Source organism: Phyllopteryx taeniolatus, chromosome 14, assembly GCF_024500385.1.
Source record: "Phyllopteryx taeniolatus isolate TA_2022b chromosome 14, UOR_Ptae_1.2, whole genome shotgun sequence".
Lineage (NCBI taxonomy): Eukaryota > Metazoa > Chordata > Actinopteri > Syngnathiformes > Syngnathidae > Phyllopteryx > Phyllopteryx taeniolatus.
This window is the reverse complement of record NC_084515.1, coordinates 20,000,954-20,014,442: the sequence shown is the minus strand read 5'-3', so window position 1 is coordinate 20,014,442 and position 13,489 is coordinate 20,000,954. Positions and strand designations below refer to the sequence as shown.

At 48.6% G+C, this 13,489-nt stretch overlaps 2 protein-coding genes across 4 annotated transcripts in view; one reads left to right on the top strand and one right to left on the bottom strand.

Moving 5' to 3' along the window:
• myo10 (myosin X) overlaps positions 1 to 6,142 on the top strand; it is a 56,112-nt gene extending 49,970 nt beyond the window's left edge. For 2 of the 3 annotated variants that reach the window (XM_061798580.1, XM_061798583.1), the window contains 6 exons: positions 151 to 358; positions 981 to 1,132; positions 1,236 to 1,356; positions 2,075 to 2,488; positions 3,792 to 3,983; positions 4,436 to 6,142. In XM_061798580.1, coding sequence (XP_061654564.1) covers positions 151 to 358; positions 981 to 1,132; positions 1,236 to 1,356; positions 2,075 to 2,488; positions 3,792 to 3,983; positions 4,436 to 4,546 — 1,198 coding nt within the window. In that variant the 3' untranslated portion in view covers positions 4,547 to 6,142. The remainder of the gene's footprint in view (positions 1 to 150; positions 359 to 980; positions 1,133 to 1,235; positions 1,357 to 2,074; positions 2,489 to 3,791; positions 3,984 to 4,435) is intronic. The other variant, XM_061798582.1, reaches the window with a different exon arrangement.
• ift57 (intraflagellar transport 57 homolog (Chlamydomonas)) lies at positions 5,792 to 13,166 on the bottom strand. Its single transcript, XM_061798600.1, has 11 exons — positions 12,476 to 13,166; positions 11,512 to 11,686; positions 11,314 to 11,432; positions 10,109 to 10,196; positions 9,769 to 9,837; positions 9,584 to 9,703; positions 8,188 to 8,259; positions 7,109 to 7,240; positions 6,968 to 7,030; positions 6,554 to 6,620; positions 5,792 to 6,487 (listed from the first exon to the last, which is right to left on the bottom strand). Exons 1-11 carry the CDS (start codon positions 12,631 to 12,633, stop codon positions 6,330 to 6,332), a joined length of 1,221 nt encoding a protein of 406 aa, XP_061654584.1. The 5' UTR covers positions 12,634 to 13,166; the 3' UTR covers positions 5,792 to 6,329.
• Positions 13,167 to 13,489: the final 323 nt, after the last annotated feature.

Here is a 13,489-nt window from a genome sequence, read left to right as displayed (position 1 = left end):
TCAGGGTTCACCTTTTGCCTTTAAAAAATATTTATGTCCCTGTTACTTTTTTCACCTTTTCACTTGCGTCCCATTCACTGGCGTCTCCCAGAGTTCTGTCCCGGGCCCCCAACACTAAAGGTCGACTAAAGGTCAAACGTCTGTCCGTAGGACCCGAGAGGCGTTCCCCGGCACGGAGCTGGAGCGCTATGCCGCCTTCGCCCTGGATGCGCTGAAGAAGACGCGCAGGCGGGAGAACGTCCCGTCGCGGGAGGAGATCCGGGCGGTGGTGGCTCGGCGGGAAATGAGCACCACGGTGCACTGTCACGGCGGGGGCCGCTGCCAGATCACCTTCGACTCGCACACCACCGCCGGAGAGGTGAGACGCCCGCGCTGTCGCCATCGGTACGGAAACACATGAGGATGGCGACCCCAAGTGGACAGAAAGAATATCTGCACCTCACGTGCATATAGAGTATTTTGCTATATTACTTTACACGATCAGGATTTTTGAGGCCGATCACAAATCGGCAAGTTTTAAAAAAAACTTATTGGCCGTCAGATAGTTACAGCACTGGGCCACAAGACACGTGACGAGGCTAAAAATAAACTAGCTTTTGGATTCATACGCGACGAAGACGCGGAGTTAAATGTCTTGTGCGCAGCCGATCGACGACCTCATTGATAGGATCGGGGAATGACGACATGAAAGCCGATCAGCATAAAATGCTAATTATATCGGCGGATACCGATAACACCGATCAGGTCGGCATAAAGTCTAGTATTATATGTATGAAGCTTTAACAAATATATAGAACTAATATTTGGACGGAGTAGAATATTATGAGAAGAACAAACCTCCATGTGCTCCTCATCACACAGACCACAACGCAAACTCACCACTTCACTTGCAACGCTTTGTGCTCTTCACTTTTTTCTACTTTCCTCCCAGTGTCACTTTGACCACTTTTGGATTGTCCATGAACGTGTGTGTGCGTCAGGTGGTGGAGAAGCTGGTGCGTGGTCTGGCCATGGAGCACAGCAGGAACATGTTTGCTCTCTTCGAGCACAACGACGACGGCGCGGCAGTGGCGGAGGAGAAAGCCATCGAGAGTCGCACCGTTGTCGCCGACGTGCTCGCCAAGTTTGAAAAGTCAGTCGGATCCTCATCGCACTTGTTCTTTGTTAGTGTTGAGCCGTCATTGGGGGCAAAAAAGTACACTTCCTGTGTGTGTGTGTGTGTGCGCACACTGCAGATTGTCTTCCAGTCCAGAAGGGGGCAGCACAGGCTGGAAGTTCTATTTCAAACTTTACTGCTTCTTGGACGTGGACAACGTTCCCACAGACAGTGTGGAGTTTGCTTTCATGTTTGAACAGGTAACCACACACACACACACACACACACATATCCATTTTCTACCGCTTATCCGAGGTCGGGTCACGGGGACAGCAGCCTCAGCAGGGACGCCCAGACTTCCCTCTCCCCAGCCACTTCCTCCAGCTCTTCTGAGGGGATCCCGAGGCGTTCCCAGGCCAGCCGGGAGACGTAGTCTCTCCGGCGTGTCCCGGGTCGTCCACGGGGTCTCCTCCCGGTGGGACGTGCCCGGAACACCTCACCGGGGAGGCGTCCGGGAGGCATCCGAATCGGATGCCCCGGCCACCTCATTCGACTCCTCTCGATGCGGAGGAGCAGCGGCTCTACTCTGAGATCCTCCCGGATGACCGAGCTTCTCACCCGTTCTCTAAGGGAGAGCCCGGACACCCTGCGGAGGAAACTCATTTTTTGCCGCTCGTATCCGGGATCTTGTTCTTTGGGTCACGAGCTGTGGGTCGGAGGTGAGGGGAGGAACGGAGATCGACCGGTAAATCGAGAGCTTCGCCTTTCGGCTTAGCTCCTTCTTCCACAACGGACCGATACAAAGTCCGCATCACTGCAGACGCTGCACCGATCCGCCTCATCCAAGGGTCTTGTTGGTGAATTGATTCACAATAAAGAAATGTCAATGAGTTATCTTACTTTGGAAAAGTCATTGAAATCGTTGCACTCCTATTCCGTTTTCAACATGGTGAAGTATGCGCACGTGTGTGTGTTCAGGCCCACGAGGCGGTGATCCGCGGTCAGTATCCGGCTCCAGAGGAGACTCTTCAGTTTCTGTCGGCGTTGCGGCTTCAGTACCTTCTGGGAGACCGAAGCCCGCGGACCGCCGTGCCGGAAATGTCGCAGGTGTTCCCCGCGGCTCGCCTGCGGCCCCGCGCGCCGGGCGAGCGCTCGGGGGCGTCGGAGCGCAAGCGTTCCGGCTTCCTGGAGGGCACGCTGAGGCGCAGTTTCCGCCGGGAGCCAGACGGCGGCCCGGAGGTCACGACGACGGACGAGGCGGCGGCCGTCCACGCCGGCGTCCTGGACAAGTGGAGCGAGCTGCGCGGCGTCACGCGGGACCGGGCCATGCGCCGGTACATGGCGCTGGTCAGGGAGTGGCCTGGGTACGGGTCCACGCTCTTCAACGTGGAGGTGAGAACCCAAGCCTGGGACACACATAAGCATTTTTCCCATCTTGAAAGATTTGTTTTAATTGTGATAGAACCCACACGTCACGATAAGAGATTCGGCATTGAACAGTTTTGGCCGTATTTTGTCCGCTGCGCTCCGATAATCTCCACACATAAAACTTGTGTTCCGCCGCCGATCTGATTGAATGACTGGTTTGGTCCGTAACATCCGTCAGAAATGATTGATGATTATTTTCCAAAGTAAAAGCAGATGTTTGCAATCAGTCAGCTTTCACGGAGGACCACAGAAATCGGAGAATATTTCATGTTGAGAGGTTGAAATTCTGAGGATTAGGACAATTTGAAGTTCAACAACATCTCTAAATGATTATTCGATGACCAAACTAGTTTTGGATGAATTTGATCATGGATTAGTTGTTGATCGAGTACCCTTCCCGCACTCTTGAAGCAAGCACACTTTCACTTATTAGAAGACACCTTTTAAAGTATTCCTTAGTACATGTTCTGCTCTCACCGTTACGAGTCAGGAGACTGTCGTGTAACTTCACTTGAATAAAAACGAGAAAAGTGTGATGGCTTCAAGCCGTTTATTTGTCACGACCAGTACAAGTTTGCCGTGGTGAAAGTCACCCAAAAACTAAATGCAGTTAAACATTGTGCGCACGGTAGACCCCCCCGCATACTCGCCGTTCGGCACGCGTGGATTCAGCTTTTCGGACATTTTTCAGTTTTTAAAGAACATGGGTTTTTTTGTTTTTTCTTTTGTTTTTCCTTTTTTGGGGGGGGCAAGAGAACCAATGCCGAAAATGCTTATGTGTGGTTTATCCCGGCTTATTCAATAATTTTGGGGGTTAAAAATAATAGTAAGAATTTAAAGAATGTGTGATTTTTTTCGTAGTTTTTAGGCGCATTTTGATTATTGACGGTCCGTCCTGGTCCCTCACCGCCAGCAATAGCGGTGTCCACTGTATATTTAAACGCCACAAATGTTCAATGCTAACATACATTGTGAAAAGCCATAGATGGGATAATTGAAAGTAGCATCGACGCTACGGTAATTGTAAACGTTCAAAACGCGCACGGAGCAGCAACAAATACAAGCAGAGGATCCAACAACATTCACAGGTATAAATTCTCTGTTCTCTGGGAACAGCCAATCTTTCTAGTAGGGCACCTTCTCTGCCTCTTCCTCTAGCTCTTAATTACGCCGCATGTCTTCCAGTAGAGCTCAGCGCTGCTGGGCAAGTCGTGGCCGAAGGTCGTTTGGCTGAATTGCGGTGTTGTGTTTTGCATGGCGGCGGCAGTGTCGGGACGGAGCGTTCCCGTGCGAGCTGTGGCTGGGCGTGAGTCGCCACGCTGTCTCGGTGTACAAGCGCGGCGAGCCGTGGCCGCTGGAAGTTTTCCCCTACGAGCTCGTCCGCTCTTTCGGCGCACCGCTCGCCAACACCTACAAGATCGCGGTGGACGGCCGTCAGCTCGTCTTCCAAACGCTAATGGTGAGCAAAAACTGAGCTAGCTAGCTCGCGCTACTACGCCAATTTCACATCACTTTCACAGAATTGCAAATGGTTGCTGTCGCCATGCCAACGAACGTTTGCCAGACGCAACGACAATAACGTGACCACACCCACCACAATTGGTGAAATTATCAACGAACCAACCAACCAATTAACTGAATAACCAAAGCAACTAATTAATCAAGCGACTGATCAACTAACCCTAACCAATCAATCATCAGAATCAGAATCATCTTTATTTTGCCAAGTATGCCCAAAAAACACACAAGGAATTTGTCTCCGGGAGTTGGAGCCGCTCTAGTACGACAACAGAGAACGACCAAGTTACCTGCTAACAAACACGCCAAGTGCAGTGACGGCTCCTAACGGCGTCTCCTCTTCCTGTTTCTTGTTTCCTGTTTCCTGTGGGCGTGGCGGCGGGCGCGGTCCAGGTGATGGACATCGCCAAGCTGATGAAGGCGTATGTCAGCATGATGGTGAAGAAGCGCTACAGCAACTGTCAGTCGCTCAGCAGCCGCGGCAGCCATTGCGGCGCCTGGTGAGCCCCGCACGCTTCCGGTCCCGATTCCGATTCCAGTCCCGCTTGGATTCCATTCCGACCGGCACGCTTGTTCCAGAAGATTGGTGGTGCTCGGCCCATTTCCAGGCTGGTCCAAGCGCGACGTTTTACGCCGTGGCCGAGGCGCGACTTTTGTAACCAGCCTCCGCACCAGTAGTGGGCGCCGTCACTTTTTCAACTTCAACTTCTGGTCAAGAAAAAACTACTTGTCTGTCATTTTGGAACTTTATTATGAGCACTAAAAGAGAGTTTTCTTTGTGTGAGCGACTTTTAAATGAATGTAAAACAAAAGATGTAAATAAGCCTTTGTTGTCTTAAACATTTCACGTTTGTTGTTGAGTGTTCTGATTGGCTAACCGAGCAAAGGAAGGCCACCACCACCACCGCGGTACCCGTGTGGTCCATTTCAAGTTACATTCCATTTTAAGTGGGTTCATACGGCAACATCATCAAAGCACTTGCCACTCCACGGTGACATGCTAATGCTAGCGGCGTTAGCTGCTTTATCCCTCGAAAGCACAACTTCTCAAACCTTTGGGCTCTAAACGCCAATCAAACATATCGACCATGATTATTTTAATCATCCAGTATGCAGCTGCTTATTTTTTTTTTATTGGATACACATCTTGTTTTGATTTCCATCCATTTATTCAAAAACAGAACATAATTTCAAATTGACAGCAGAAAATGCACAAACATAAATTGATGAAATTGCCAAAAATGTTGAGCAATATTTTCCAAAATAAAAGCAGATGTTTGCAAAAAAAACATCAGTCTGCTTTCATGGAGGATGACAAGAAATCTGAAAATATTTCCTGTTGAACAGCTGAAATCGAAGGATTTGGACAATTTGAAGCCACAGGTTTCAAACAATTGGCCTATTATCAGAATAGTTGTCCATTAATTTGATCTTCAGTTTTCAATAAGTCAAATAATTGTTGCACCTCTACCACCAAGTGTACCCTTAACTTCCATAGCAATTAAAAAGTTGCCTATTTTTGGAGACCCTAACCCATAAAATGATTTTTTTGGGGGAGAATTTATTTTTTAATGAAATGAGTAAAGGGGGGCCCTTTTCTTTTTCAAGAAAACAACGTTTTTCCTCATACGCAAGCAAGCAAGCGTTTATATAAGATCATTCTTTGCAAATGATTTTGTATTTCCGAGAAGCAGGCCTTTGAAACAGACAACCTATCAAAGTTGACCAAATGTTCGTCTTTTTTCCAAATTTTTAATAAAGATGTCAGGATGTCGCTGTGGTTGCACGCTGTAAAAGGTCACCGCGCGCTAGTTGAGTTTTTGGTTTTGTTTTATTTTGTTTTAAGTGTAGCATTCGTAAGACTCCGCCAACACGTCAGCCATCCAAAGACGCACACACACGCACACAAACGAGTGCCTTCTTTGCTGTACATTTTTTGGATGTTTGTGTGCAACGTTTCTCGAAATGTCCGTCATTCCCCGATGACGGCTGTACATTTTTGTACCGCTTCAGCTTGATGGCCATATGGGTCCTCCAGCTGCTTTTGTTCTTGTTCTGCTCTCAGAGGACCATTTTGACAATAAACATTCTTCTTGTTAACGTGCTTATTTTTGAATAACACAACCGAAAGTTGTAAACAATACATATAACTGTCAACACGTTAAAGCGGCGGCACGGTGGACGACTGCTTAGAGCGTCTGAGGTCGGGGGTTGTAAACTCTCAAAACTAATGACAGTAAATAATATCAAGAAAAAAAAACAAATGTCAAAGATGTACCGGCCACGACTAGGCGAAGGTCTGCGCATCGTCGGCGCTCATCAAGTTGGACTTGCGCTTGAGTTTGGCCTGCAGCAGCATGTGCCGCACGATGCCCGCACGCACGTCCATCCGCACCGTCTCCTGCTTGAGCTTCGTCACGCTCTGCTTGATCTTCACCACCGCCGCTAAACGCGCATATACCAGTTAGCCGCGTGGAGGGAACGGGAGAAAAGGACGCCGGCCGATCTCACCTGCGTCCGACATGCTGCTCCCGCGCTCCTCCATCTCCTGCTTCACCTTCTCCAACTCCTCACTCAGCTGAAATTTCACAACAACGCCGCCGCCATTGACTCATTTCAAGCAAAAAATAGCTTGACGCAAGTGAACATTGTCTGAAGACAAGTTAGCTTTTAGGTGATGAGTCTTATTTGAAATGTAACCACATTTATTTGGACTCAAAATAAGAACTATAACTGGTAAGCTTTTGAGGTTGACTAGTCACCAGTCCCCATGTCCTGACTAGACCAAGTCACTAGTCACATATTTGTACTAGTTACTAAGACATCTTCGTCCCCATGTCCTGAGTAGTTTGTGTGTCCGTTCCCTGTCAGTCAAGTGAGGTGACATCAAACATGGTTTCCCAGTGGCGTGATGCCTTCACTGACCTCTGCCAGGAGTTGCGTCCTCTGGGCCACGCCCCCGCTGGCCTGTTGGTAGCGCTCCCTGACCTGGTGGAAGACGAGGAGGAGAAAAAAAATGAGAAGCAGAGTAGAAAATGAGGAACAGAAAGAGGATGCTGGTCGAACCTCGCTGAGTTTGGCGCGGGCGGCGCGATGTTCGCCGATGACGGCTTCCAGCTGCTTGTTCACGTACTTCTCCCGACTGGACACCTTCTCCAAAGTCCTGCTGATGTCCTCCTGCAGCTTGTCCAGGAAGCCCTGAGCGCGTCCACGCCACAAGACGACGTGAGGACAACCGTTTCTCAGAATCAAACAATGGCAATCGCCGTCCTTGATTTATCACATAATAATAAAAAAAAAGCTGCTCGACAGCGGAGTCTGAAGACGTTTACGCGTGGGCCGCAAACGGCTCGCCTTCTTTGATATCCGCTTCTGCAAACAATCAAACTTCCCAAAAACATATGCTGCTCTCAACTTTTGACAATTTAATAATCGATTATCAAATGAACCGGCTATTCTAATAAGCAATGAAACTTTGCAAACTGTCAGCGTCCCAACAGAAAATCTTCTCCTTCTCTTCTTTACGCTGAATCCCAAAAAGATATTTGCAGACATACGATGACATCAACGTGCAGGTGCGTCTCGCTAAATGAGAATACTTTGCTTTGAGAGTTGATTCCATCCCAGCATTGCAATTCCCAAAGTCAAACACGTAACTGATGCGGATTCAGTCGACACAAGAAAATATTTTTCCCAAGGCCAATTCCAACTTCATTGCCATATTTCCATCTTTTGGACTGTTTCTTAACTTCTTAGCTTTTGCAACATGATCATTTCTTGGAAACGGGAAATGTGGGTTTTCGTTCAAAACAAAATCATAAAACAATCGATGAGTTTTGGAAATGAACTTTTTTTCTAGTTTTCTAATTCTAATGTATTGAGTTGCGCCTGTATTCCCGCTTTTTAACCCAAACATTTAAGTTGTATCCACTGAAACCGATCAGGCCATTTTAGCGCACTGCCCACATTTTTTGCACACGTCGGGTTAACAATCCTCAATCAAGCACACGGGGGAGGCCGACGGACCCACGACCCAACGTTTGGCCGTGCGGCAAAAAGGAAGCAGCGCCTTCCTTACGTTCTCAATTCAAGGCCCCGCCCTGAAGACTAAGAAGTCCTTCCCCGCAGCAGGTCAGTGAACGCACCTTAGCCTCACGGAGGGAAGACTTGATTCCGTCCTGGTGCCGGTGCATCTGGTCCACGTGGACCCTCCAGTCCTGCTCCAACCACAGCGGAAAAAAACAAAAAACAAAGAAAGAGGTGAAATTATGAATAGGGACTACGGAGTGCTTCCCATGGGCTCACCACCTGTGGGAGGGGCCATAGGTGCGAGCCGGGCGGTGGCCGAAGGCGGGGACCTTGGCGATCCGATCCCCGGCTACAGAAGCTGGCTTTAGGGACGTGGAACGTCACCTCTCTGGCAGGGAAGGAGCCCGAGCTGGTGTGCGAGGTCGAGAAGTTCCGACTAGATATATACGCTCCTTCACACACAGCTTGGGCTCTGGTACCAGTCTTCTCGAGAGGGACTGGACTCTTTTCCACTCTGGAGTTGCCCACGGTGAGAGGCGCTGAGCAGGTGTGGGTATACTTATTGCTCCCCCAGCTCAGCGTCTGTACGTTGGGGTTCACCCCGGTGAACGAGAGGGAAGCCTCCTTTTGGAGTCCTTGGAGGGGGTGCTGGAGAGCGCTCCCGCTGGGGACTCCATCGTTCTGCTGGGGGACTTCAATCCTCACGTGGGCAATGACAGTGAGACCTAGAAGGGCTTGATTGGCGGGAATTGGAGAAAGTGAAAAGGACTTTCCCAGCAGTGCCGCAGGAGGCCAACAGTTCCAAGGTGGAATGTGAAAGCCGAGGAACGTTTAGGTTGAATGTCTTGTTCGATTGAACAGAGTTTTGTTCATGTCGAAAAGGTGGAATTGTGGAAAAACTGGACATTTTTGGAACGTGGAAAATAGTTTCCTGCGCGTCCTGAATTTTGTCAAGAAAACAGAACAATAGCACTGAATTGTAAAACATAAATAGTGGTTGGTTTTGCTTATTTTTTGTGGTTTGGATGAAGATCGGAACACATTTGATGACCAATTTAGGCTGAAATTGAAGAAATTCCAAAGGGTTCACGTCACATACATTTGGGCGTGTGCCTTTAAGAGGCGTGGCCTAGCGAGTGACGCCAGCTCTGATTGCCCAGTTGCCATGCGGTTAGTTCAGCGTTAGCGTCTCCTTGTGAGTGTTTTCATTTTGCATTTGTGTGTTTGACTGTTGGTCAGGTTCAGTAAACATGTTAAAGTGCGTCAGCGCCCGTGCCAGGCTATGACGGTGCCTTCGTTGCTCCATTTGACTTTTCTCTTCCCCAGAGCTTGTCCCTCAAATTTTGGCTGGCAAAACACAACGCTGAAAATCAACCAAGCGACGGCCCGTAAATGGAAAAACCCGTGAGCTAAGATACTCGCTAGAAGGTAGTTGGAAGAATATGTAGAAGGAGTAGAATGTCCAAAAGTGGGGAAACTCATCATTTGGAGACGTTTGAGGAGGTGGTCAACCTTGTTGTCGGTCCTGATGGTGACTTTGAGGAGGGGCAGGACTCGTTCCACCTCCAGGTTCCACGCGGCCGCGTCCACCGTGGCGCGCTGGATGTCCTCGGGTTTGGCCGCCGCCGCTTCCTGTCGGCACAACGCGGGATCAAACCGGTTCTCGCTCGCGACGGTTACGCGCGCCGACGGCTCACTTTGACGCTGCTCTGCGGGGTCGGCGCCTCCAAGTCCACCAGGTTCTCCTCGTCTTCGTCGTCATCCTCCTGAAGATGCGCAAACATGAACATCTCAAAACAAGCACCAACAAAAGATAAAAACGAGACGTGTTGTTGTGTTAAGATTCTTCAAATTAGATGTTGTATCTTAAAACAAGTCTTGTTGAAAAAGAGTCAAAATTGTCTTCAAGTAAGTAGCGTGAGATGTCTTCACTAGAAATAAGAACACGAAATAAGATTTTGACTTTTTGCACCGAAGACAAAGGAGGAGGAAGAGGAAAGGGAGAATTATGAAGAAGAGGAAGAGGAGGAGACGCACGACGACGTGGTCCGTTTTGTTGAGTGTCAGTTCGGCGTGGTCGTCCATCACCGATTCTTCTTCTGCGGTGTCCGTCGGGTACTTTGGTCTGAAATGAACAACAGTGTGCCAACAATGTGACTTGTAGCGTATATCAGTAACGTAATTTATTTGACAAAAGGTACGAAGGATGGGAAACGTCCGGGTTAGTTTGGATTCGGGTTTTAACATCACAATCAAACTATCCGTCTCGTAAAGCGGCACCACGTCACGTTTTGTGTGTGTAAAAGTCAGGACGAAGGGACAAAAAACCTCTTATTAGCCATATAATCTGGAAGCCTGCTACAGTTACGAAATACGAGTCCTTAAGACGTTAATGAATTTAGCGCCCGGGTAAGAAACCAGATGTCTGGCTGGTAATTCACTTAGCGTTCATGTGCGAAGTTCAACCTCCCGTGCTGCTGCTTTGATAAACAGACAAGGCTTTCCTTCGATGTCTCGCGTGCCCAGACTGACTCAGCAGGGCAGCCGAGCGAGGCCGGCATGCGGAACGGCACGAGACTGGGGGTGCTGGGTGTCGTCTTTACTGGCGTGTCCGTTACAGACTTAATGCATAAGGTGCACTGGCATTTGAATTAGTTTTAGGATTAGGTGACAAACCTAAAAAATAAAATAAAAAGAAAAACATGAGAAAATAGGATATTGTAAATAACTAAGGAGTTAGAAAGATAATATAGTGAACTCGACTCGACTCATTTGACAAGAGGCAGCCGTTTGGCAGATAGCGAACAATTCTTGGGGGGCTTCCGGCTGTTTAACGGCTCTCCCAGTTCGAGTTTACTCGTAAACTTGACGTACTTATTCCAAACAACCACACAGCTCTCTCTTAATTAAGTCCCTTTAGCTTAACGCTAACAAACAACGCACAACGCCGTCGACGGACTAATGAATAGCATCGTGTTGACACGCTCTAACCATTCGAGCAATGGACATTTGAACAGTGGTGGAGCAACACATATATAGCCCTAAACCTCAGGTATATATTCTTTGTCCTCCACGTTGAACGACTAATATTACAGCGGCTTACTGAGAAGCCCCATAAATCTGGATGTCCGTATTATACTGCCTCCAGGTGGCCACGATGCACACACCAGAAGGAGCAGCACAATGTCCACTGAATTAATGCAAAGCACACAGACACACACACGAAGGCGACCAATGAGCACCTTTTAAAGGAGAATCCCCGCCTCTTGAGCGCGTGTTCAGCCAGCGTGTTCAACACGAAGCACACGTGCTCACCTGAACCGGACTTCAGCTTGGACGGCGGGAAGTCCACCTTCACACCCTAAACACAAACACAAAACAGAAGGAATTGTGTGTTGTGGTCGGCTAATGAAAGGAGGACGAAATAAAAGAACGTTTACGAGCGCCCTGAGCTCGGTCAGGATGTTGGCGACGGCGGCGGCGGGCTCGTCGTCCTCCTGAGGTTCGGCGAAGCTTCTGCCCGCCGCGTTGATGAGCCAGGCGGCCGTGACGGTGAACACGTAGAATTGCTCGCCGGGATTGTGCGGCAGGTAAGGGCTGGACACAAAGTAATGTCTGCAAGGCAACGTAGCACATTCGTGAGGCCGAATTCGAGCTGCCGACCGAACGCGACTCCAACGCTCCGTGGGCGGCAACTCGTCGCCGTCTTTGAGCTTACGGGCGCTACGATGCCCATTTGGGACCACGACGCTTCCTTTTTTTTTTTTCAACCAAACAGTTTAGCTGGGGTCTGGGTATCTTGAGGTCAATGACACCGACAGGTAAAATAAAGAGACATCCAATTTTATGTCAAGCTATTATTGCTCACCTGCAAAGTGTTTGGCCAGCTGCTCCTTGCCATCGTTGAATAGTTAATGGTTTGACATTTACACACACATATGGCATACTGTACCACAAAAGCACTATACAAATTTGATTTCATTTACCACTATTATTATGATCCGACTAATACAGAACATGTTGCATTTTCTTGGAGGGGGGGGGGGGCTTTTTATTGTTGTTGTTTTTTTTTTTGTAATGTGTTTAAGAATATTTTTTTCTGTTTGGGGGAATATTTTGGAAATGTTGTTTTCAGTTTTTCGGAATTTGATTTTGTGAAGCTATTATTAGTTACCTGGAGACTCAATGTGTTTTTCCAGCAGCTCGTCGTCCGTTTCATAGTTAATATTGCATTTCATATTGGTTTAGGCACTAGCCTAATGATATGAGATGATGTTGGTGACTTGGGGAGAGGCTTAGTGTTGTGTTTTTTTCCAGCAGCTCGTCGCCCAGTTTAATAGTTAATATTCAAGCAGGCAAAAATATAATACTAGGGCAATATACTGTCGCTTGTGTGTGACCTACCTGGAGAGAGGTTTCATGTTGTGTTTTTCCAGCAGCTCGTGGTCGCAGTTTAACATTTTCAGCTTGTCCAGGAGCGCCTCCATGAGCACGAAGCCGTGGTGAGAAGCTCCCGGGCCGCGTTCGTCCTCCTCCCAGCCGCGGCGACCGTCGTCCGCCATCTCGGCTCCCGAGCAAACGACCTCCTTTTTTTCTTTCCGCGCCGACTTGCCCGCGTCCGAACCAGAGAGGAGACGAGACAAGTTTGCATGCGGCTAAGCTAAGCGGATGCGTTTGCGGGCTGTTGTCAGGCAACGGCGAGCTAGCTAACTGTTAGCCGTGTGCCGGACATTGTGCTTCATGTCCACACGACAGGAACAGAAAAGCGGTCAAATGTGATGAGACGACAACACTCGACCCGAATTAGATGACTTTGTTCTGGAGGAAGCATTCAAAGTATTAAAAGGAAAAAGGGGAGAGACGACTACTACTACTTTTCCTTCTTCTTCTTTTGCTTCGATGTCTTCTTCGCTTGGTGCAAATAGCGTTTAGGTGCATTACCGCCATGTACTGGTTTGGGGTGTAGACCAAGTTTGCCTTTTCAACTACAGTGCTACACTATGGTGTCATTAAAAAAAAAAATCAACTGCATAAAATAACTTTAATAATGAAATAACTCATAATCATAGAGGAATACTTGCGTAAAATTCATCCATCCACTTCTCCCCATGTGGCGTGCTGGCGTCCAGCCCAGCTATCTTCGGGCGGGAGGCGGGGTACACCCTGAACTGGTCGCCAGCCAATCGCAGGCCACATAGAAACAAACGACCATTCACACTCACATTCACACCAACGGGCAATTTTGAGTCTTCAATTAATGGAGCATGCATGTTTCTGGGATTTGGGAGGAAAGCGGAGCCACAAAGGCACGGGGGAGAACATGCAAACTCCGCACAGGTCGGGCCGGGATTTGAACCCGCAACCTCACAAGTGCGAGGCGGACGTGCTAAACAGTCTTCCACCGCGCAGCATAAGATA